The sequence below is a fragment of the Schistocerca cancellata genome, chromosome 6 (genome assembly GCF_023864275.1).
Source record: "Schistocerca cancellata isolate TAMUIC-IGC-003103 chromosome 6, iqSchCanc2.1, whole genome shotgun sequence".
NCBI lineage: Eukaryota > Metazoa > Arthropoda > Insecta > Orthoptera > Acrididae > Schistocerca > Schistocerca cancellata.
Window position 1 is genome coordinate 558,183,784 of NC_064631.1, and position 26,672 is coordinate 558,210,455.

A 26,672-nucleotide genomic window follows, 5' to 3' on the forward strand; every position below is an offset into this window, starting at 1 on the left:
TTATTTCACGGATTGTTGCTTGTCTGTTAGAACTGACAACTCTACGCGAACGCCGCTGCTCTCGGTCGTTAAGTAAAGGCTGGCGACCACTGAGTTGTCCGTGATGAGAGCTGATGCTTGAAATTTGGTATTTTCGGCACTGTCTTGACACTGTGGATCTCGGAATATTCAATTCCCAAATGATTCCCGATATGGAATGTCGCATGATTCGAAATCCAACTACCACTTTGAAAGTCTGCGTCATGCGACCATAATCAGCTCGGAAACCTTTTCACATGAATCACATGAGAACAAATGACAGCTCCGTCAATGCACACCCCTTTGATACCTCGTGTACGCGATACTATAGCCATCTGTATATGTGCATATCTCTGCCCCATGACTTTCGTCATTTAAGTGTGTGAAGGACAACAGCAAACCTTGGCTCATGTTTTTCAAACTAGCTGCTCAATTTGTGAAGCCCTTTCTCCTGAATAAAACATTCAATTTTTCTGATATTGTAATCATTTGTTTGTCTGTACATGTACATCACATCTATCGGTTTCCGTCCCATTCGTATAATTCCTTCGTGTGCGTCTTTTCTCTTTTTTTAACATTTTCCTACAAAACGTCAATGTTTAAGAGGCAGACTTATATTACACATATCTAGTAACTTCTTAAAGTATAGAGAAAGACAATGGTATCACATACACTAAACGATCTTCAAAGAATAGCCTACAGCGAGAGCGGTAGTGCAAGCAGTTCTGATATGCCCCAGAGCGATTACGAGTATGGATGTGGACGAGTTCTCAGTGCAGTTTGAATATGAAACAGAGGTGGATCCTGAGTCTCAGTGATAAACACACGTCCTTAATTGCTTCTCTATTGGTGACATTATCTTCACTTTGTCATACTGACCATCCGTTCAGACATACAAACTAGCACTCATCATCCAGCATAAATGTAGTGTGTTGTATAAAAATGGGCGGAAAGGCCAGCTTTTGTTTGATTACACTAACGGCGCAAAATTATTGGCGCTAACAAAATATTTTCGCATTCAGAGGAGGAAGTTGGTGTTTGAAATTTTACGAGGAGATCTTGAAAAAAAAATACCTATGTTTTAATGATTGCCACCCAAATTCGCGTATCATATCCACGACACTCTCTCCCCTATTTCTCGATAGAACAAAACAGGCTACCATTCTTTGAATTTTTCCGACGGTCTCCGTCACTCCTATCTGGGATCCCATACCGCGCAGCAATACCCCAGACGAGGACGGACAAGCGTAGTGTTGACAGTCTCTTTAGTAGGCCTGTTGCATCTTCTAAGTGCTCTGTCAATAAATCTCAGTCTTTGCTTCGCTTTTCCCTCAGTGTTATCTGTGTGGTCATTCCAGACTAAGTTATACTTAATTATAATTCGTAAGTACTTAACTGAATTCACAGTCTTTAGATTTATGTGATATATCGTGTAAAGAATGTGAGACTGGCCTCATGTTGGATCGCATGGGAACTTGAGGCCAGGCATACCCCGTCATCAAGGTTCCACGTCATCAAGGTTCCAATCGACCATGTCTGGATCGCCGTATTGTGGACCAAGCATCTGCACCTGCCATCCGAGGGAAAGTTGAAAATGATTCAAATGGCTCTGAGCACTATGGGACTTAACATCTGAGGTCATCAGTCCCCTAGAACTTAGAACTACTTAAACCTAACCAGCCTAAGGACATCACACACATCCATGCCCGAGGCCGAGGGCAAGTAATGGACTTCTTGCAACGCCCTGTGTCATTACACTCCATCGGTTGGAGCCTAGCAGCAGCCAGACTGGAGAATTACTGACGCATGCGTAGGCTTCTATTACGTCTACAACACAAATGCGTTTGAAGTAGTGCCGTGACCGGGAAGCAGGGATTGGTGATGAATGGCGTCGCATTCTGTTCAGCGATGAATCATGGTTCTGCACAACACCGGATGACCATCTTCAGCAAGTATGGCGACGACCTGAGCGCATTCTTCCAACGATATGGCGAGGTGCTGTGGTGTTAGTCCTGGCGTCATTGTGTTGGGAGCCATTGGGTGTGACTTCAGGTTTTTGGATTGGATTGTTTTGGGGGAGGAGAGCAGACAGCGTGGTCATCGGTCTCGTCGGCTTAGGGAAGGAGGGGGAAGGAAGTCGGCCGTGCCCTTTCGAAGGAACCATCCCGGCATTTCCCTGCAGCGATTTAGGGAAATCACGGAAAACCCAGATCAGGATGGCCGGATGCGGGATTGAACCGACGTCCTCCAGAATACGAGTCCAGTTCAGGTCACGGCTGGTAGTGACTAAGGGTACGTCACGAACATTCTGCTTTCTCATGTGTTATCTCTCATGCGACAATATCCTAGCGCCATTCTTCAACAGTACAATGCTCGTACACACATGACACGTGTCTCTACTAACTGTCTGCGTGCTGTTGACGTACTCCTGTGGGCAGCAACATCTCCAAATCTGTCTCCTACAGAACACATGTGGACCCAGCTCTGACGACAACTCCTCGGTTGGAGCCAGATTACGTTAGCAAAGGATACACCTTCTTTGTGGCAGCATACCCAACTGAATCAGTGCATGGTTCCCGGCTAGAAGGGGTGTAACGCCATACTGACAAGTGGGCTGAAACTTCCAAGTTCTTTGTAGCTTTTGAGACAATTTTGTAATGACCTAAACAACGTCACATTCCTTCTTAATCCGCGAGGTTGCATTTCACTTCCTCCATCCCTTTAGGGTGCCGTTTTTTATAGGCAATGTATATCCACTAAGGCGGCAAACGTCATGGATAGCGTTATACACCTATACAGATTGCAGTAATATCGCGTAAACTATAAGGGCGAAACACTACATCCCTGTCTTACATCCATTTTAGTCCCTCTTGGCTCTTGTACATATTGCACATTACCCGTTTCTCCCTATAGCTTACCCCTATTTTTCTTAGAATTTCGAACATGTTGCACCATTTTACGTTGTCAGAGGCATTTTTCATATAGACGAATTCTGTGAATGGGTCTTGATTTTTCCTTAGTCTTGCTTCCATTATCAACTTAAACGTCAGAATTGCCTCTGTGGTGCTATTACCTTTCCTAAAACCAAACTGATCGTCATCTAACACATCCTCATTTTTCTTCTCCATTCCCCTGTATGTTATTCTTGTCAGCAAATTGGATGCATGAGCTGTTAAGGTAATTGTGCGATTCTCGCATTTGCCAGCTCTTGCAATCTCCAGGAGTTTTGTGGACGATATTTTTCCGAAAGTCAGATGGTCTAGTGCCAGATTCATACATTCTACACACCAATGGGAGTAGTCGTTTTGTTGCCAATTCCCCCAATGATTTTAGAAATACTGATGGAATGTTATCTATCCTGCCTGCATTATTTGACTTTGAGTCCTCCAAAGCTCTCTTAAATTCTAATACTAATGCTGGATCCCCTGTTTTTTTGTAAATCGACTCCTGTTTTTTCTTCTGTTAACGAATCTTACTCCTCATAGAGACCTTCAATGTACTCTTTCCGCCTATCCTCTCTCTCCTCTGCATTTAACAGTGGAATTCCCGTTGACTCTTAATGTTACCACCATTGCTTTTAATTGCACCAAATATATGCTGATTCAGTTCTTCCGACAACCAATTCTTTTTCGATTTCTTCCAATTTTTCTTACCGCCATTTCGTCTTAGCTTCCTTGCACTTCCCCTTTATTTTTTTTTCTCAGCGACTTTTATTTCTGTATTCCTGAATTTCTCTGAACGTTTTTGTACTCCGTTCTTTCATCGATGAACCGAAGTATTTTTTCTGTTACTCATGGTATCTTCGCAGTTACCTTCTTTGTACCCATGTTTTTCTTTCCAATTTCAGCGACTGCCATTTTTAGGGATGTCCACTCCTCTTCAACTGTACCACCTATTGAGCTATTGCTTATTGCTGTATCTATAGCCTTAGAGAACTTCAAGCGTATCTCGTCACTGTTTAGTACTTCCGTCTCCCACTTCATTGAGTATTGATTCTTCCTGACTAATCTCTTAAACTTCACCCTACTGTTCATCACCAGAACATTGTGATCTGAGTTTATATCTGCTCCTGGGTACGCCTTACAATCCAATATTTGATTTCGGAATCTCTGCTTGACCATGATGTAATCTAACTGAAACCTTTCCCTATTACCCGGCCTTTTCCAAGTATACTTCCTCCTCTTTTGATTCTTGAACAGAGTATTCGCTATTACTAGTTGAAATTTGTTAGAGAACTCAATTGGTCTTTTCCTCTCTCCTTCCTATCATCAAGCCCATATTTCCCCATAACCTTTCTTCTACTCCCCGGCCTACAGCTGCATTTCAATCCCCTATGACTATTAAATTTTCATCTCCCTTTACGTACTGAACTGCCTGTTCAGTATTCTCATATACTTTCTCTATCTCTTCATCTTATGCTTGCGGCGTCGGCATATATACCTGAACTATTGTTGTCGGTGTTGGTTTGTTGTCGATTCTGGTGAGAGCAACCCTATCACTGAACTGTCCTACCCTCATATTCATAACGAATCCTCCTCCAATTATACCATTCTCCTCTCTCATTCCTTGTTCCAAGTCCATATTCCCCTGTAACTTTTTTTTTCTACTCCTTCCCCTACAGTTGCTCTCCAGTTCCCCATGTCTATTATATTTTCATCTCCCTTTACGTAGTGTGTTACCCTTTCGACATATACTTTCTCTATCTCATTATCTTCAGATTGCAACATACGCATGTATACCTGAACTATCGTTGTCGGTGTTGGTTTGCTGCCGATTCTGGTAAGGAGGAGGAGGAGGAGATTAGTGTGTAACGTCCCGTCGACAACGAGGTCATTAGAGACGGAGCGCAAGCTCGGGTGAGGGAAGGATGGGGAAGGAAATCGGCCGTGCCCTTTCAAAGGAACCATCCCGGCATTTGCCTGAAGCGATTTAGGGAAATCACGGAAAACCTAAATCAGGATGGCCGGAGACGGGATTGAACCGTCGTCCTCCCGAATGCGAGTCCAGTGTGCTAACCACTGCGCCACCTCGCTCGGTCCTCTGGTAAGGATAACCATATCACTGGACTGTTCGCAAAACACACTCTCTTCCCAACCTTCCTATTCGTAACGAATCGTACTCCGTTACACAATTTTCTGCTGCTGCTGATATTACCCTGTACTCATCTGACCAGAAATGGTTGTTTTCTTTCCGTTTCATTTCACCGACGCGTGCTATGTCTAGATTCAACTTTCGAATTTCCCTTTTCACTTTTTCTAGCTTTCCTACCACGTTCAAGCTTCTGACATTACACCCCCTCCCCCCCCCCCTCCCCGACTCGTAGAACGTTATCCTTCCGTTGGTTATTCAATCCTTTTTTTATGGGCACACCTCCCTTGGCAGTCCCTCCCGGAGATCCGAATGGGGGACTGTTCCGGAATCTTTTGCCAATGGAGAGATCATCATGACAATTTTTCAATTACGGGGTCCATGTCCTGTGGATACACGTATGTGTGTTTAATGCAGTGGTTTCCATTGCCTTCTGCATCCTCATGCTGTTGATCATTGCTGATTCTTCTGCGTTGAGGGGCAGTTTCCCATCCCAAGGACAAGAGAGTGCTCTGATCCTCTGTGCGTTCCTCCACCCTCTTTGACAAGGCCGTTGGTAGAATAAGGGTGACTTCTTATCCCGGAAGTCTTCTGCCGCCAATGCTGAATATTAATAAAAATTTAAGCAGTGGCGGGTTTCGAATCCGGGACCGAGAACGTTTTGATTATTAATCAAAAACGCTACACCTTTTTTGTTTATATTTGTATATACACTCCTGGAAATTGAAATAAGAACACCGTGAATTCATTGTCCCAGGAAGGGGAAACTTTATTGACACACTCCTGGGGTCAGATACATCACATGATCACACTGACAGAACCACAGGCACATAGACACAGGCAACAGAGCATGCACAATGTCGGCTCTAGTACAGTGTATATCCACCTTTCGCAGCAATGCAGGCTGCTATTCTCCCATGGAGACGATCGTAGAGATGCTGGATGTAGTCCTGTGGAACGGCTTGCCATGCCATTTCCACCTGGCGCCTCAGTTGGACCAGCGTTCGTGCTGGACGTGCAGACCGCGTGAGACGACGCTTCATCCAGTCCCAAACATGCTCAATGGGGGACAGATCCGGAGATCTTGCTGGCCAGGGTAGTTGACTTACACCTTCTAGAGCACGTTGGGTGGCACGGGATACATGCGGACGTGCATTGTCCTGTTGGAACAGCAAGTTCCCTTGCCGGTTTAGGAATGGTAGAACGATGGGTTCGATGACGGTTTGGATGTACCGTGCACTATTCAGTGTCCCCTCGACGATCACCAGTGGTGTACGGCCAGTGTAGGAGATCGCTCCCCACACCATGATGCCGGGTGTTGGCCCTGTGTGCCTCGGTCGTATGCAGTCCTGATTGTGGCGCTCACCTGCAAGGCGCCAAACACGCATACGACCATCATTGGCACCAAGGCAGAGGTGACTCTTATAGCTGAAGACGACACGTCTCCATTCGTCCCTCCATTCACGCCTGTCGCAACACCACTGGAGGCGGGCTGCACGATGTTGGGGCGTGAGCGGAAGACGGCCTAACGGTGTGCGGGACCGTAGCCCAGCTTCATGGAGACGGTTGCGAATGGTCCTCGCCGATACCCCAGGAGCAACAGTGTCCCTAATTTGCTGGGAAGTGGCGGTGCGGTCCCCTACGGCACTGCGTAGGATCCTACGGTCTTGGCGTGCATCCGTGCATCGCTGCGGTCCGGTCCCAGGTCGACGGGCACGTGCACCTTCCGCCGACCACTGGCGACAACATCGATGTACTGTGGAGACCTCACGCCCCACGTGTTGAGCAATTCGGCGGTACGTCCACCCGGCCTCCCGCATACCCACTATACGCCCTCGCTCAAAGTCCGTCAACTGCACATACGGTTCACGTCCACGCTGTCGCGGCATGCTATCAGTGTTAAAGACTGCGATGGAGCTCCGTATGCCACGGCAAACTGGCTGACACTGACGGCGGCGGTGCACAAATGCTGCGCAGCTAGCGCCATTCGACGGCCAACACCGCGGTTCCTGGTGTGTCCGCTGTGCCGTGCGTGTGATCATTGCTTGTACAGCCCTCTCGCAGTGTCCGGAGCAAGTATGGTGGGTCTGAGACACCGGTGTCAATGTGTTCTTTTTTCCATTTCCAGGAGTGTATATAGACGCCACAGCATGACTCACTTTCGGACCTTTGGTGTGGCTACCGACAAACACAGCATCAAAATGTGGCCGTGTTGGCACCCCTCGACCTCGGTAGGCACACCAAAGGCCCGAAAATGAGTCATGCTGTAATCAAGGTCATTTGGTTAACACAGTGCAAGTTGCGTGACAGTACGCTGAACTCACGTCTCTTCATGTGTATCTCAGTCAACAATTCAAAGTAAACTAATGCTTTGTGGACATTGTGTGAAGGACTAAGGTTCCCTCTATTGAGTTGTGAAAGAACTAAGGCCATACTTTTACCTTCTTTGTGCAATGCCGACTACGCTGTAACCATACACACTGTAAAAAGACTCTTAGTTCTACCCCTAAATATTTAAAAGCTCTGACATCCTACTAATGGTGTAATCGGTCACTAACTGGTTATATCTCTTTGGTATAGTCATTATTTTAAGTGTATTACCAGGTGTAGAAGTATGAAACGGGAATTTCTCTATAGATGGTGTTAGCTGTCAGTGTACAGCCGGTGGGACGTCGTCTGTAGCGCCATCTGCTTCCTGTAATAGTTGTCGACGAATGTCAACACACAGTAACCCACGTTCCATACATCGTTATCTGTTTCAAACCCTTAAACATGTCGAGTTTTGTGCCTACGAACTACGATTTGCGGACCAGACGACGAATTGCAGGGCTTATTGGATGAAGATGATACTCAATCTCAACAGGACCTCGCGTAATAATTGAATGTGACACAGAAAGCCGTTTCTCTTCAGTTGAAAACCATGGGAACGGTGCAGAAAGTGGGAAAATGGGTTCCGCACGAACTGGATGAAAGACCAGAAGCAAATCGAAAGATCAATTGTGAAATGCTGCTCGCCAGATAAAAAAGCAAGGCGTTTCTACATCGAATAGTGACAGGTGATGAAAAATGGATATATTTTGAGAATCCTAAGCGTCGTAAATTATAGGTGAATCCAGGCAAACCACTGAAAGAAAAAATCGCTTTGAAAAGAAGACAATGCTTTGTGTTGGTGGGATCAGAAGGGTGCAATCTATTATGAGTTGCTAAAACCTGGTGAAACCGTTAACACTGACAGCTACCAACAGCAAATGAGCAGTGCGTGGAAAACTACCAGAAAATGGAAAAAGGCAACACAAAGTCATATTGCTCCATGATAACGCCCCATCACACACAGTAAAACGGGCCAGAGAAACAATCGAGGCGTTCAGTTGGGAAATAATAGGGCACGCGACTTATTGTCTAGACTTGGATCCTTCCGATTATCATGTGTCTGCATCATTGGGACACGCTCCCGCTGAACAACACTTCAAGTCGTATAAAAATGTACGAACATGGCTCGGTGAATGGTTCGCTTCAAAAGAAGAACTGTTTTCTGCCGTCGCATTCACAGCGTGCCGGAGAGGTGGGAGAAATATATAAATAGCAGTGGAGATTATTTTGAATAAAATATTGTTTATCAGTTTCAAATAACAGACGTATAATTATTGCAACCAAATTCCGGTTTCATATTTCTACACCTGGTACATTTAAACAGAGCTGTCGTTGATTCCACGAAGTGGAGGTTTTATTCAAGGCTACCTGCGTCTGTTTTCGATCGTCCACGATGATACTGGATGTACCCAAAACCTCTTCAGCGAACAACTGTGTAATGCTGCTGACTCTATTTAATTAATCGTTCACGTATGTTGAGAACATTAGAGGATCAGTTACGCTCGATGCTACTTTCGTTTTTGTTGAACGTTCTTGCTGGGTTCGGTGGGCCACAAATTCATCAAACAAATCTTCTAAGACACTATGCGTGATCGTATCTTGGTTATCAGTTGATGTGGTACCATTTCGAATGACCATAGCTCTGTTTCGCACTCCTGCACTGTTTTGCCCAACCTGTAATACGACTAAGCCCATTAAACGTTACGTCGTTTTTGCAGGACAATCCCCTGCCGTACGGTGGCATCGATGGAACCTGGGGAAACAGACACCTTTTCACTTGCGAACCGAAGCACGGCCTGTTGGTTCCCATCGCCAAGGTCATGCCGGAATACGAGCTGTTCAAGTGGCCTATGCAGCTGAAAGGTAAGTCTTTCCACAACTATACCCGCACTGTATCAGCATGTATTCTTAGGACTAAGGTTATCCGTCAGCGGCTTCGCAATCTTGCTTTCAATGGACTATATGCTGCCCGCAAGCGACACAAGGTACGGACCGATAAACTGTAGGCGCTGTCGTACTCCTAATATGGACCAGCCTTCAGGCAGTGGACCAGAGCCACGCATAGCGCCTGCCTGCCTAGTGCGTGCGATACGCAATATGGCGTTACGTTCATTCATTCATTTAATTTGCTGATTTACCGTGTTTTGTAATCCACATAAAAATTTCTTCATCCATCAAGCAACCTCAATAATTTCATTATTTACATACTCTCTCTGCTGCTATCCAAGCTCGCTGCTATGTACTGGTTTAGAAATTAATGTGAAGTACTATTGCAGCTTGTTTACCAACACGAGAGAGAAAAGCTGGTGGCAGATTAGCAGGGACGGCGCTAGCGATTGACTTCTTCAACATATTCTGCAATAAACTGATGTATCCGCCTCAGGTCGGCGAATAAATTGTATGTATGAAACTTCCTGGCATATTAAAACGGCTTGTCGGAATGGGACTCCAAAGCAGGACCTTTGCCTTTTGCGAGCAAGTGCTCTAGCAACTGAGTTACCCAAACACGATTCACGACCCGCCCTCACAGCTTTACTTCGCTAGTACCACATCTCGTACCTTCCATAAGTTCTCTCGCGATTTGCATAACTAACAGTGCAGCAGTTGTGCTTGGGTAGCTCAGTTGGTAGAGTACTTTCCGTAAAAGGCAAATGTCCCGGTTTCGAGCCGCAGTCCGACACTCCGTTTCAATCTGCCAGGAAGTGCTATACATACAGTTTCTTTTCCGACTCAACTGCAGAGTGAAAAATTCGTTCTGGAAACATCGTACAGGTTGGGGCTAAGCCGTGTCTCCGCATTATCCTTTCTTCCAGGAGTGCTAATCCTGCAAGCTTCATAGGAGAACTTCTACGAAGTTTGGTAGGTAGGAGATTAGCTCAGGTGGATGCCGGCGCGCTAGCACAGCGTGTTCGTTCAGAGAGCCGCTGGCCCTTTGTAATAAAAAAACTGAGTAAAGCAATGAACGATCAACTTGAACGGATGTCCTGTGACGTCCACCCAGACCAAGCGCAACGAACATTACCGAACAAAACGAAAAAAGGTGGTAGGGCGTTGGCCGCAAAAGGCGAAGATCCCGGGTTCGAGTCCCGGTCCGGCACACAGTTTTAATCAGTCATTTCATATCAGCCCAAACTCCGCTGTTGAGTGAAAAATTCATTTTTAATTGTGTATCTAGTTCCATAAATCACAGTAACTCAAATTCGTTGCTCATGTGAAATACATTCAAACTTTTTCCAAAACCAAACATCATCTCCTATTTCAAATAATCTACAGAAATTTTCTCTTCGCAGCTTGTAATAATATAAATAAATTATTCTCAAAATATTAGTAAATCTGAGATAATATTTAACTGTACGTAAATGAGATCTGCAAATTTCATCAAAAATCAAATGGCTCTAAGCACTATGGGACTTAACATCTGAGGTCATCAGTTCCCTAGAACCTACAACTACTTAAACCTAACTAACCTAAGGGCATCACACACATCCATGCCCGAGGCAGGATTCGAACTCCCAAGGACAATACATGAGTGCTACTCTGACGAACGACGGCCTTCGGCACATTGGCAGCTGGTGACCAGGCACACGATACAGCTCGGTCTTCAGAGGTTTCACACATTCTATCGTTGATAGACAATTACACGGAAAAAAAGAATGTAGTTACGAAAGTAACGTACAGGATATGTAACTGTAGGCATTCCCGGGTAAACTGTTGATGAAGGTTTCTCGGGTCTGCAGCGGGGTGGTAGCGTTGATATCTCGCGACGTTTCGGGAAGTATCATACTACCCATCTTCTAACGAAGAGATGGGTAGTATGACACTTCCCAAAACGTCGCGAGATATCAACGCTACCACCCGCTGGTAATGTACAGGATTTGAACGAAAGTATTGAGGCGCCACGAGAAATGCATACTTGAACATAAATGCAGATGCTAGTCAAGGTTGCGCTGTTGTATTTGCCAACGAACGGCAGCTGTGAAATGTCCTCAACACGTTGTAAGTTTCAGTAGTGGTCAGAAAACTGTTGTGTGTAGTTGCGAGTTCATTATGTCGGAGCTCAGTGCGTTCAAAGGTGGGCAGATTGTTGTGCTCGTATGATGGGTGCTACCGTAAGCAAGGTAGCTGATATGTTTGGCACCGTACCGGGGAATTATGCCGCATACAGAGGAAGAGGAAAAACGCCATCCGCTCTGTCGCAACGTGGACGATAGCGTGTGTTGTGGGATCGCGACAGACAGTCATTGAAAGGGATTGTGACCAAAAATAACTTGACGACAGCCGCAAAAGTCTCTGGAGAATTGAATGTCATACTCGCAAACCCCATCAGCACCAAAACAACACGAATGGAGCTCCATAAGAAGCGAATTGCAAGGTGAGCTGGAATTACAAAACCGCGCATCAGTCATATACCATTGATGACTTTGTAGCTTCTCTAGAATGAAGTGATAATTAAATCGACACCCTAGCTGCAAACAGGCGTTGATATACATCATTGGGGACATGTTGGAAATGTGTGCCTCGATCGGGACTCGAACCCGGGATCTCTTGTTTGCAGCTGCAGCTGCAGCTGCAAACAGGCGTTGATATACATCGTTGGGGACATGTTTAAAATGTGTGCCCCGACCGGGACTTGAACCCGGGATCTCCTGTCTGCAGCTGCAGCTGCAAACAGGCTTTGATATACATCGTTGGGGACATGTTTAAAATGTGTGCCCCGACCGGGACTTGAACCCGGGATCTCCTGTCTGCAGCTAGGGTGTAGATTTAATTATTATTTCATTCTAGAGAAGCTGCAAGGTCATCAATGGTATCTGTTCTTTCGGGAACAGATACTACCTTCATATATACACTCCTGGAAATGGAAAAAAGAACACATTGACACCGGTGTGTCAGACCCACCATACTTGCTCCGGACACTGCGAGAGGGCTGTACAAGCAATGATCACACGCACGGCACAGCGGACACACCAGGAACCGCGGTGTTGGCCGTCGAATGGCGCTAGCTGCGCAGCATTTGTGCACCGCCGCCGTCAGTGTCAGCCAGTTTGCCGTGGCATACGGAGCTCCATCGCAGTCTTTAACACTGGTAGCATGCCGCGACAGCGTGGACGTGAACCGTATGTGCAGTTGACGGACTTTGAGCGAGGGCGTATAGTGGGCATGCGGGAGGCCGGGTGGACGTACCGCCCAATTGCTCAACACGTGGGGCGTGAGGTCTCCACAGTACATCGATGTTGTCGCCAGTGGTCGGCGGAAGGTGCACGTGCCCGTCGACCTGGGACCGGACCGCAGCGACGCACGGATGCACGCCAAGACCGTAGGATCCTACGCAGTGCCGTAGGGGACCGCACCGCCACTTCCCAGCAAATTAGGGACACTGTTGCTCCTGGGGTATCGGCGAGGACCATTCGCAACCGTCTCCATGAAGCTGGGCTACGGTCCCGCACACCGTTAGGCCGTCTTCCGCTCACGCCCCAACATCGTGCAGCCCGCCTCCAGTGGTGTCGCGACAGGCGTGAATGGAGGGACGAATGGAGACGTGTCGTCTTCAGCGATGAGAGTCGCTTCTGCCTTGGTGCCAATGATGGTCGTATGCGTGTTTGGCGCCGTGCAGGTGAGCGCCACAATCAGGACTGCATACGACCGAGGCACACAGGGCCAATACCCGGCATCATGGTGTGGGGAGCGATCTCCTACACTGGCCGTACACCACTGGTGATCGTCGAGGGGACACTGAATAGTGGACGGTACATCCAAACCGTCATCGAACCCATCGTTCTACCATTCCTAGACCGGCAAGGGAACTTGCTGTTCCAACAGGACAATGCACGTCCACATGTATCCCGTGCCACCCAACGTGCTCTAGAAGGTGTAAGTCAACTACCCTGGCCAGCAAGATCTCCGGATCTGTCCCCCATTGAGCATGTTTTGGGACTGGATGAAGCGTCGTCTCACGCGGTCTGCACGTCCAGCACGGACGCTGGTCCAACTGAGGCGCCAGGTGGAAATGGCATGGCAAGCCGTTCCACAGGACTACATCCAGCATCTCTACGATCGTCTCCATGGGAGAATAGCAGCCTGCATTGCTGCGAAAGGTGGATATACACTGTACTAGTGCCGACATTGTGCATGCTCTGTTGCCTGTGTCTATGTGCCTGTGGTTCTGTCAGTGTGATCATGTGATGTATCTGACCCCAGGAATGTGTCAATAAAGTTTCCCCTTCCTGGGACAATGAATTCACGGTGTTCTTATTTCAATTTCCAGAAGTGTAGTTAAAATATGGCTACCCGGCCATTGAACTTCTTGTGCGAACGCACACGCTGTGCCCCAACTCGTACGGGACTTGATAGATTAATCTGCCACGAGTACTGAGTGTGATGGGCAAACATCTGCTAGGCGCACTACAAATTAGTGGTGTGGACATGTTGGGAATGTGGGTCTCACGGGGAGCGTGCAAGGGATAAGTCCCTGCAGGCGCACTATCCTCTGTGCCCTCGGTGGCGCAGATGGATAGAGCGTCTGCCATGTAAGCAGGAGATCCCGGGTTCGAGTCCCAGTCGAGGCACACATTTTCAACATGTCCCCAATTATATATATCAACGCCTGTTTGCAGCTGGCGTGTCGATTTAATTATCATTTCGTAACAGGAAAACGTGGTGCCGAAGACATAAAACCTGGACTACTGAGGAATGGAAGAAAGTTATTTGGCCGGATGATGTTTTTTTAGCACTGTTTCGAATATCTGGACGAGTTTACGTCCCAAGAGCGAAACATGGCGGTTGTTCGGCCATGATTTCGGCAGCCATATCCCGGTATTCCACGGGAACCGTGGTTACCCTGCAACGTCGCATTACTGCCAAGGGTTATGTGACCATTTTAGGTGATCAATTTCACTCCCTAGTACAATGTACGTTCCCCAATGATGATGCTGAGTTAGAAGACGAGAGGGCCCCTGTTCACACAGCTCGCAGGACTGGTCTTGTGAGCTCGAGAATGAACTGTCGCATCTCCCCTCGCCACCAGTCATCAGATCTCAGTACTGTCGAGCCTTTGCGGCTTGTTGTGGAGAGACGTATACATGATAGCTATCCACCTTCATCAGTTACCTGAGCTTGCCACTATGTAGCAAGAATGGTATAGGATTCCCATTTAAAACCATATAGGACATGCATTTATCCACTCGGAGACAACTGGAACCAGTTTTCAATTCCAACGGCTTTCGTACTTTGTATTAGGCATGGTAATGTGTTGTGAGTTTGGGACATCCACCACATGCACATCTACTTCGAAACATAATAAACCTTGTAAAAATCCATAGTACATAAAATTGGTTGGTCGCTGGCGCAAAATAGTTTTGCAAAGGATTTTGTGACGCCACAGCAAGTCCCTCTCAAGTGTTCGAGAGGTGCGCTCCGCAAAATCGTGCCGTATGCAGCCCGCTACACTTTTGTGAATAGCACATCCGCGCAACACTGGGGAAGTTAGACGTTGCAGAGCATATCCGGATCGGCCGACGGTTGACTCCTTGGATTTTCTTCTTCATAAACACACCAAAGATATAATTAATGACCCCTGGAGATATCACCAACAGCATGTAACACCATCCTCCCATTGCCCCGCACCCTGATAATGGCTTCTGTTCGGTGAGGGTTTCTTCGCGTATGCCATATGCGGCTGAAGCCGCTCTATTAAATTGGTTTCGTGGACCTAGTAGATTACGGCGATGTTGACTGCTGCATTTCACCAGCTGCTCCAACCAGCCACAGACTTTTCTATAGCATTAGGATCGGGCGATTTATCGAGCTAGTTGGAGTTCGATAGGTGTCAGAGTGTTCGTCAGAGCAGCCCTATACGACTGTTGTCGCCCAGGAAGACGGTAGTTTCTACACCACACTCATCATGAAGATGTAGAAAGGCCGACACTTTTCAATTCAATAAACTTTACCAACAACCGTTTACTTGAGGTTATTTGATTTTATTTAGAACGCAACCAGTTTCAGCAGTTCATTTTGCTATCTTCAGGCCCCATATGCTTTTTCGAATGAACGAGCTTATCGTATAGCGCGATAAAACTGGATATTATGAATCCCAATCGGTGTGCAACTGATTCATACGAAAGCGTGAAAGAACGATTGGGATTCACGGTATCCAGTTTCATGGCGCTATAAGATAAGCTCGTTGATTCGAAAACAGCGTATGGCGCCTGAAGAGGGAAAAATGAATTGCCGAAGCTGGTTGCTTTCGAAATGAAATAAAATAAAATAACCTAAAGTATACGGCTTTTGGTGAAGTTTATTGGATTGAAAAGTACATACTAGCTGATGTCCCCTGGCCATAATGGACCGACGTAGACTGAGGGCGACACTTAGTCGCTGGGAATGCTCAGATAAATTTAGTAGTTTATGTTCGCCGTAACCTAATGAGTGCGCTCAAGTCATGGTACCCCCAAAACCTCACCGAACTACTTCTGGGCTGAACTACAACGTCCACACTCTGCGGGTTAATCGCCTCATTGGGCCGTTGCTGCATTAGACTACCTGCATCATTTGAATGAAGGCCAAATCACGATTCGTCGAATCACACTACACTCTTCTTGACAGTTACTGTTCAGATTCTGTATTGTTTGGTACGTTGAAGAGATGAAGCTACACTCTAAGGCAAAGAGAAAAAAAAAAAGAAAAAGAAAGACGCACCACGAAGCAATTATCCGAAAGGGACAGACGTCGATAGATGAGACGTACATGTACAGGCAAACAAATGATTGTATTGTATTGTACGTATGTTAACTGGGGACCTAGAAACGACGGAGAGGCTCCGTCCCCGCCACATCCGCAGTGGTCGGCAACCCCACGACGACTATTGCAGCCCACTTCACCCCTCCACCACCCCACAACGAACCCAGGGATATTGTGCAGTTCGGCCACCGGTGGACCCCCCCCCCCCCCCCAGGAAACGTCTCAAACCAGAAGAATGTAACCTCTATGTTTACGTGGTAGAGTAATGTACGCGTACGTGGAGAACTTGTTTGGACAGCAATCGCCGACATGCTGTAGCTGAGGCGGAATAAGGGGAACCAGCCCGCATTCGCCGAGGCAGATGGAAAACCGCCTAAAAACCCTCCACAGACTGGCCGGCTCACTTGACCTCGACACAAGTTCGCCGGCTGGATTCGTGCCGGGGACTAGGCGCTCCTTCCCACTCTGGAAAACTGTGCGTTAGACCGCTCGGCTAACCGGGTGGGCAAACCAATGATTACTATTTCAGAAAATTGGGTTCAAATGCCTCTGAACAGTGTGGGACTTAACATCTGAGGTCATCACACATCCATGCCCGAGGCAGGATTCGAACCTGCGACCATAGCGGTCGCGCGGTTCCAGACTGAAGCGCCTAGAACCGCTCGGCCACTCCGGCCGGCATTTCAGAAAAATTGGATGATTTATTCAAGAGTAAGAGCGTCACAAATCGAGAAAGTCAATTACGTGTTGGTTCACCTCTGGACCTTCTGCAAACAGGTATTCGATTTGGCGTTGATTGAAGGAATTGTTGGACGTCCACCCGAGAGATATTGTACCGTACTCTGTCCAACTGGCGCGTTATATCGTCAAAATCCGGAGTTTATTGGAGGACATCGCCCTTAATGCTGGAAGCATTCTCAGTTGGGGAGAAATCGCGTAACCTTGTTGGCCACGATATAGTTTGGCAAGCACGAAGACAAACAGTAGAAACTCTCACAATTTGCAGATGGGCATTATCTTGCTGAAATGTAAGCCCAGGATGGCTTGTTATAAAAGATAACAAAAAGGAGCGTAGAATACTGTTAATGTGCCGTTGTGCTGTGATGGTTCCTCCAGATGACAATCAAAGGTGAAATGAAATGGCACCCAAGATTACCACTCCTGTTTGTTGGGCCGTATGGCGAGCGCATCCAATTTTTCTGAAATTGTAAACATTCGTTTGTCTGAAGGTATCCCGCACCAAATGTCTATTCCATGCTGATGCCTTCATAATGTTTACTCGGAAACTGGTAGGGATGGACCTGCGTTTAGTTTATCAGTTTTTAACTGTTATTTCATATTTCTTGACAGCTCTACACTATTTTAGAATTTAATGTATTGTTCCGCGCGGAATCACACACAGTAAGATGAAATGGTTCAAATGGCTCTGAGCACTATGGGACTTAACTTCTGCGGTAATCAGTCCCCTAGAACTTAGAACTACACTCCTGGAAATTGAAATAAGAACACCGTGAATTCATTGTCCCAGGAAGGGGAAACTTTATTGACACATTCCTGGGGTCAGATACATCACATGATCACACTGACAGAACCACAGGCACATAGACACAGGCAACAGAGCATGCACAATGTCGGCACTAGTACAGTGTATATCCACCTTTCGCAGCAATGCAGGCTGCTATTCTCCCATGGAGACGATCGTAGAGATGCTGGATGTAGTCCTGTGGAACGGCTTGCCATGCCATTTCCACCTGGCGCCTCAGTTGGACCAGCGTTCGTGCTGGACGTGCAGACCGCGTGAGACGACGCTTCATCCAGTCCCAAACATGCTCAATGGGGGACAGATGCGGAGATCTTGCTGGCCAGGGTAGTTGACTTACACCTTCTAGAGCACGTTGGGTGGCACGGGATACATGCGGACGTGCATTGTCCTGTTGGAACAGCAAGTTCCCTTGCCGGTCTAGGAATGGTAGAACGATGGGTTCGATGACGGTTTGGATGTACTGTGCACTATTCAGTGTCCCCTCGACGATCACCAGTGGTGTACGGCCAGTGTAGGAGATCGCTCCCCACACCATGATGCCGGGTGTTGGCCCTGTGTGCCTCGGTCGTATGCAGTACTGATTGTGGCGCTCACCTGCACGGCGCCAAACACGCATACGACCATCATTGGCACCAAGGCAGAAGCGACTCTCATCGCTGAAGACGACACGTCTCCATTCGTCCCTCCATTCACGCCTGTCGCGACACAACTCGAGGCGGGCTGCACGATGTTGGGGCGTGAGCGGAAGACGGCCTAACGGTGTGCGGGACCGTAGCCCAGCTTCATGGAGACGGTTGCGAATGGTCCTCGCCGATACCCCAGGAGCAACAGTGTCCCTAATTTGCTGGGAAGTGGCGGTGCGGTCCCCTACGGCACTGCGTAGGATCCTACGGTCTTGGCGTGCATCCGTGCGTCGCTGCGGTCCGGTCCCAGGTCGACGGGCACGTGCACCTTCCGCCGACCACTGGCGACAACATCGATGTACTGTGGAGACCTCACGTCCACCCGGCCTCCGGCATGCCCACTATACGCCCTCGCTCAAAGTCCGTCAACTGCACATACGGTTCACGTCCACGCTGTCGCGGCATGCTACCAGTGTTAAAGACTGCGATGGAGCTCCGTATGCCACGGCAAACTGGCTGACACTGACGGCGGCGGTGCACAAATGCTGCGCAGCTAGCGCCATTCGACGGCCAACACCGCGGTTCCTGGTGTGTCCGCTGTGCCGTGCGTGTGATCATTGCTTGTACAGCCCTCTCGCAGTGTCCGGAGCAAGTATGGTGGGTCTGACACACCGGTGTCAATGTGTTCTTTTTTCCATTTCCAGGAGTGTACTTAAACCTAACTAACCTAAGGACATCACACACATCCACGCCCGAGGCAGGATTCCAACCTGCGACCGTAGCGGTCGCGTGGTTCCAGACTGTAGCGAATAGAACCGCTCGGTCACCCCTGCCGGCTACAGCATGATCAAACTGCATTCGATTCCATTTAAGTTGCTGTGGGCTGGAGCGCTTTCCTGACTGCATAGCTATCAGGCGCAGCTCCTCCACAGTTTTGTCCAAACAGCGTCTTTCTGTATAGAGCCTCCGGGACAGTGGGACATGCTCAGATATCTGAACATGATAAGGCTCGCTAAAATATGGTACATACGCGCAGGACCATATTTAGGATGTCTAGGCCTTTAGGTTGAACCTCTTGGTATTGGGTCCCTACCTACACAAATAGCATCGTAGCAGTTTTAGAATTAAAATCCTCTTACATTAGCCGGCCGGAGTGGCCGAGCGGTTCTAGGTGCTACAGTCTGGAGCCGCGCGACCGCTACGGTCGCAGGTTCGAATCCTGCCTCGGGCATGGATGTGTGTGATGTCCTTAGGTTAGTTAGGTTTAAATAGTTCTAAGTTCTAGGGGACTGATGACCTCAGAAGTTAAGTTCCATAGTGCTCAGAGCCATTTGAACCAACCTGTTACATTATATTTAAAGTTTATTATTTAATTGCACTAAATTTTAGTATACATTTAGGCTTTAATGAGTTCATGAGAGCAAAAAACTAAAATCATTAAAATATTCAACACGATTTATAAACATAGTTATCAACAGTTATTTCTTTAACAAAAAAAAAGATTAAAATGTTGAGATATATGTCCACGCGAACTTCAGTTTTAAAAAATATAACTCCCATGTTTGCTAGCCAAATGCAAGATACCAAAATGAACGTATCAACGAAATGGATTTTACCTTCCTTCAATTCAAATCTAATACTTTCTGAAATAATCGGAATTAAAATGAGAATTTTAATTAATCATATAGGCTAATTCTTTTGCAGCTTCACTTTATGCTAATTCTTTTGCAGCTTCACTTTATGCTAATTAAACTACAATACTTCAAATATTACTTTCATTACTGAGCGAAACGAAAATGCTTAGCCTGTTGTGGCGGTTCTCGTATTTAATGGCCGAACAGGTTGTTGTTTAGCAGACAACAATTGGTAAAGGAGTTGCCTTTTAATTTTTTATATTGGAGTACTACATGGTGCTGTTGAAATGTGATTTTACCATTATTATAACATTTTTCATTTGCCATTGCTAACAAAATGGCTACTCAGAAAGTGGTTGAGGTGTTTGTTTACAGTGAGCGTTCGAACAAACAGTGTGTAACATGGCTGCCACATATCAGTATGCGATATTATTTCATTTTTCAGCCAATCGGAAATTTGTGGTAAGGTCTTATGGGACCAAACTGCTGAGGTCATCGGTTCCTAAGCCTACACAGTACTTAATCTAACTTAAACTAACTTACGCTATGGACAACACACACATCCGTGCCGGAGGAAGGACTCGAACCTCCGACGGGGGGAGCCGCATGGACCGTGACAAGACGCCCAAGACCGCACGGCTACCCCGCGCGGCAGGCATGTTTGCTTGGGTGGAAAGATTTACATTTTTCTCCCTGGGAAGTCCTTAGTTCCTGTTTGTCGGTAGAAGGCAGTCAGTTGAGTCTCATTAGGAGGTACGAGCATCCCTGGGGTGCTGAGCAGAAGTTAGGCCATGACCCGCTCTATGCTTTTGTTGGCTAGAGGCGGAACCTGTTCTCACTGAGGGTAGAAACCACCTTGCTGCCACTGCAGTCCCCACAAAATAATTAAGTAATGACATTTATGTCTTTTATGTACGGACATCAAAGGACAGGACACTGTGGCACAACTGACCAATGTGAGAATGTTGATTGCTTTTCCTCCAAATTTTTGGTGTATCCACTCGAGTGAGTTGTTTGGTCTGAAGAACTTGGCCAATTGGTGAGACATTGTGCCAGGCCAGAGCCGACTCTTGTATGTCAGTATGCATTTTGTACACAAAAGTTGAAAGTTTCTGCTGCGTTCCCCTGTTTTGTTATGAAATATGTGATATTCTACTTCGTCTCATTGGCAATAACATTGAGTCACCCCCTCCATGTGAAGGACTTTTTTTTAAGTTGAGAGTTCAGAGCAGCAAGTTTCTAAGCTGTTCGTCTCCCGGCCGTCGTCTGGCGCTTATTGGCGCGCCCTGGCTGAGTTTTGGGGCAATGCGAGTGTTGCAGTTGCGGTAACATGACCCATATGCTGAGCCTCTCGCGACATACTTATTCTGCCGTGCAGCATATGTTGCCTATTTGATTATAATTTTTGGTCTCTTTTGCCTCATTAACTTTAAATTGAGGAGCTCCACAGATGAAGAAATTTGCTAGGTTTTCTCCATACAGTCTTCCACATAATTTGGTACGCTCCTCACCCAGTGTTACAGTCATTTCGTGTAATTTCCATTGAGATTTTAGAGGACTTTGCTCTCTGTCAATTTTATGTGAATTTTGTATATCACAAATAGCAAATAAAAATTGTTGTACTCAGACTTGGCACAGATTTTAATATCCTTAATTTGTCCTACAACTTTTCCTTCTCCAGACAACCCACAACTAAGAAATATATTTTGTTGTAATTGTATATCTACGTTGTTGTACTCATTGTGACTTTGATTTCGTTGAGCACTGTGGCCAAACTCAACCAACTGCTGTTTGAAGTTAACTGAGAGAACTCCCCACCCCATTGAGTTTCGAGTCTTGTGAAAATATTTCACGTGATCGTTTTCGATACATGATTTCCTACGATCAATATAATTGAACGTATTTTAATTCAGGTTAAATGAAGGTAAGTGATAATCAAATTTTTCGAGCAGTTACACATTTAAACGTCGAAAACACATGTAAATGTTGAAATATCTTTGTAAGACTGTCTGAGTGATAACCGAAAGGCATTAATAAATTTTTGAAAAACTTTGGTGATATTCACCTTCAGAAAAGAGTGTGCACAGTAAGTTTGCTGAATTTAGTCGAGATTGTACTAATGTGAGAGATGAATTTCTTGAAGGTCGATCAAAATCGATTGTTGTATCAAAGGAACATCGTGTTGTGCGCAGCATAACTAAAGAGGATCGGCACGTGTATTATCATACGGTGTAGCTCTCCTTAGGGGATGCCGAAGACACATCATATTCGATTTCGAACATTTAGCCGCAAATAAGATCTGTCCCGGTTTATTCTTCGCAATTTGTCCGGAGTCTCAAACACAACCTCGTGTCCATTAGTACAAGGAAATGCTTGAAAATGCAATTGCGGAAATGCAAAATCCAGTTCCACTATCTGACCAAAAGTATGCGAACACCGCTATGCAATTTCGGAATTGATGTCACGAGGCAGAACCACCAGCATAAAAGGAGGGGGGACCGAGCGAAGAAGCGCAGCGTTTAGCACAATGGGCTCGCATTCGGGAGGACGACGCTTCAAACCCGCCTCCGGTCATCCTGATTTAAGTTTTCCGTGATTTCTCTAAATCGCTTCAGGCAGATGCCGGGATGGTTCCTTTGGAAGGGCACAGCCGACTTCCTTCCCTAATGCGATGGGACCGATGACCTCGCTGTTTGGTCCCCTTCCCAAATCAACTAACCAACCAAAGGAGGAGGGAGAGTATTATGTTGTCCGAAGAGAAGCAAAACAGCGGAATGGGTCGTCGGTCAGGAGAGCTCTGTGACTTCAGACGTGAGCTAGTCATTGGATGACACCGCATTAACAGATCCATCGGGGACATTTCAGCCCATCGAAATCTGCCGAAGTCGACTGTTGGTAATGTGATTGTGAAGTGGAAGGCAGCAAAGGCAAGACCAGGCAGACCTCATGTACTGACAGACACGAAGAGTCCAGCATTGCCAAGGGTGATTGTAGAAAATCGCATGTAATCAGCGGCACGAATCAGTCGGGGTTCCAAAGTGCTACCAGCAGTCCAGCTAGCACAATGACTGTCCGTATGGAGCTGAAAGAATGGAGTACAGTGGTCGAGCAACCCCTCATAAGCCACACGTTTCTGTAGTCAGTCCTAAGCGAAGCCAATCCGATGGTAAGATGGAGAATGTTATCTGTCATCATGTGTAGTGCCAACTGTGAAATGCAGATTAGATGGTGTTGGGGTGTTTCTCGTGGCTAGGATGTGTTCTAGTTATTGTCCTTAAGAAAGCGCCAAATGTGGACGGGTGTGAACATATTTAAAGCATTGTGCCCTGCTTACAATAAAGGAACATTTCGGAGGCGATGATTGCTTGTGTCAGCGTGACAATGTACATTGTCTGATTGCTTGTGTCAGCGTGACAATGTACACTGTCTTACAGCAGCATCTCTGAGGCAATGGTTTGTATACAATAACATTCCTGAAATGGACTGACCTGCCCAGAGTGTCCATCTGTACACAATGGAACACCTCTGGGTTTAGGTACAATGGCGACTTCGGTCCGGACCCGGCGTCCACTATCACTACATCCTCTGGTTTCGGTTCTTGTGAAAGAATAGGCTGCCATTCTCCCACACACATTCAGACGTCTCACTGAAAACTACCCGGCAGAGTTCAAGCTGTCATTAAGGCGAAGGGTGGCCACACCCCATGTTAAAGTCCACTAATAGGTGTCTAGGTGCTTTTGATCAGATAGTGTTCAATATCGTAAGAGGAGACGATACTTGAATCTATTCGCACCTGCTCGAAATTGAGGATCAGCCAATTATTTGTTTGTTCCAAGCTGAAGATAAGTTGTAGTTCCTCTGCGAAGCACTCCAAGAAAATGAAAATGGCTCTGAGCACTATGCGACTTAACTTCTGAACTTAGAACTAATTAAACCTAACTAACCTAAGGACATCACGCACATCCATGCCCGAGGCAGGATTCGAACCTGCGACCGTAGCGGTCGCTCGGCTCCAGACTGCAGCGCCTAGAATCGCACGGCCACTCCGACCGGCCTCAAGAAAATGAACACATGTTTATTTGGTTATCATGCACTCGTCATGACCACTGCCGAAGTTTGGAATTAGCCTGAAATGTTACTGAAGCCATCTTCTGTAATGGTACAAAGCGTGGCGCCCTGTGACGTCACCCTCGGATTTAAACAGCAAGGTGTCGTCACAAGTGAAGAAAGGGGTCAGAGCTCAGAAGTTGATGGGAGCTGTAAGGTGGATTAATGATTCCACATTCAAACCAAAATTCTACCAAAGCCGCCGTGGACATGTCACACCATGAGAAGGCGGTTACAGCCCCTTTTATCCACTTTTCATCCCTTCTTTTGACGTCTCTGTGACACTCAGTGTTGAAATCACTCGGTTTTCTTACGGGTAGCTGAAGAAAACATTCCAGACACACCGCCGCTCAGAATCGACAAGAAAAGACCTCAGGGGGGGGGGGGGGGCATAAAGGACCTCAATGAAACCACCTCTTTCCCTGTGGCATTGATTCCCATACATTTCGTGGTCGAAAACGACGGTTTGCAGTCTGACGGGCAACAGGGAGATGTTCTCGACAGCCTTTGACACCGCTGACACGCTCGGATGCTTCAATCCTTATCTAAGAACCCTGTGGGGCTGCATCGCCATTGAACATGATCGCAGGCCTTTCGAGTTGCAGCATGACCGCTATTTTTAGTGTACTGAATAGGCAGAAACCACTAGAGCATGATCTAAGCAGCATGCTTTTCAAGCCTCCTGCTTTCCGGCCTTGTGTGGCGTGATCACGCGAGAGTGCAACATTAACAAGTGCGTGAATAAAACTGCAGAGGGTCCCTGTATGACATCTCAGTTCGGCAACACCGTCGGTGCCCCAACGCAACTTTGTTTAGCACGTTACAAATGCACCTGTCAGAAACTTCGAGACCAATTCAGCCTGGCGGCTGCGCTAGCGCCTGAAGTTTAGGCAACCTGTTCGACACCAGTTTAGTGGGTTATACCGACCTTCAGGCGCTAGAGCGAAGTGTCTGTGATGTACATTTGTAAAATGCTCAACAAAATTGCGTGGGTGGCACCGAAGGTGTTGCTGAACTAGGGGTTCTCACTTGGACCCTTTACCGTTTTATTCACGCACACGTTTATGTTGCATTCCTGCGTGATTACGCCACATCAGGGCGCGGAACAGGAGGGCTGAGAAACCGTGAGTACACTCTGCTACTTTGGATCACTTTCGAATTTTGTCGAATCGTTTTGAACGGTCGCTAGTGGTTCCAACCTGCACATGAGACCAAAAATTGGGGTCGCGCTGCCCTCCAAAGGGGTGCGACCATGTTAAATGTGGATGCATCCCCAAAATGCCCTTAGAGAAGGGTTGAAACGTCGGAGTGTATCAGAAGTGTCAAAGGTTGTTAGGAACATGTTCCTGTTGCCCATCGCACTGCGAACGTCCGTTTTCGACCGCGAAATGTGTAGCCTGGTGGGCAGTGGGTGGTTTCATTGACGCCCTTTATGCCACACCCTGAGGTGTTCTCATGTCGATTATGTGCGACGGTATGTCTGAAATGTTTTCTTCGGACACCCACAAGGAAACAGAGTGATTTCAAAACTGGGTTTCGCATGTGCTCCGTTCCTAATCAGCTTGTCCTCAACTGGACTACCCTTCCTTTTCTTTTAACCCTTATTATTCGAATAATTTTTGCAACTATCGTACCTCGCTTTTTTGTTTCTCCACCGAGGTGTTCCGCTGTTAACACGGTTGTTTGTGCTGTTTACTCACAGTTCAACAACCACTTAAACTGAAAATTTCTGTTTTCGAGTTAAGTGATTGATTACATTCGTGCGGTAAGGAAGATGTTTCTGGGACCTCTTCCTCCTGATGGCTGAACGGTGGTTTATGGCGCTGCCATCTCGTTACTACTTGATCAACTTCCACTTACATGTTATCTAGTTCAAGTAGTCTTCAAAGCCTGTTGCCATTGTCACAGGAAAAGTATATGATTCAATTTAAAAAAATGTCGGTGCCACAATTCTGTAGCTATACACTACTGGCCATTAAAATTGCTACACCAAGAAGAAATGCAGATGATAAGCGGGTATTCATTGGACAAATATATTATACTAGAGCTGACATGTGATTGCATTTTCACGCAATTCGGGTGCATAGATCCTGAGAAATCAGTGCCCAGAACAACCACCTCTGGCCGTAAAAATGGCCTTGATACGCCTGGGCATTGAGTCAAACAGAGCTAGGATGGCGTGTACAGGTACAACTTCCCATGCAGCTTCAACACGATACAACAGTTCATCAAGAGTAGTGACTGGCGTATTGTGACGAGCCAGTTGCTCAGCCACCATTGACCAGACGTTTTCAGTTGTTGAGAGATCTGGAGAATGTGCTGGCCAGAGCAACAGTCGAACATTTTCTGTATCCAGAAAGGCCCGTACAGGACCTGCAGCATGCGGTCGTGCATTATCCTGCTGAAATGTAGGGTTTCGCAGGGATCGAATGAAGGGTAGAGCCACGGGTCGTAACACATCTGAAATGTAACGTCCACTGTTCAAAGTGCCGTCAATGCGAACAAGAGGTGTCCGAGACGTGTAACCAATGGTACCCCATACCATCACGCCGG

General features: G+C 46.8%; 1 protein-coding gene across 1 annotated transcript in view; it reads left to right on the forward strand.

Moving 5' to 3' along the window:
• The window catches only part of LOC126190761 (uncharacterized), a 484,901-nt gene that overhangs the window by 127,582 nt on the left and 330,647 nt on the right, over window positions 1-26,672 (forward strand). Inside the window, exon 3 of the mRNA XM_049931276.1 lies at window positions 9,195-9,339. Within this exon, the coding sequence (XP_049787233.1) occupies window positions 9,195-9,339 (145 nt within the window). The remainder of the gene's footprint in view (window positions 1-9,194; window positions 9,340-26,672) is intronic.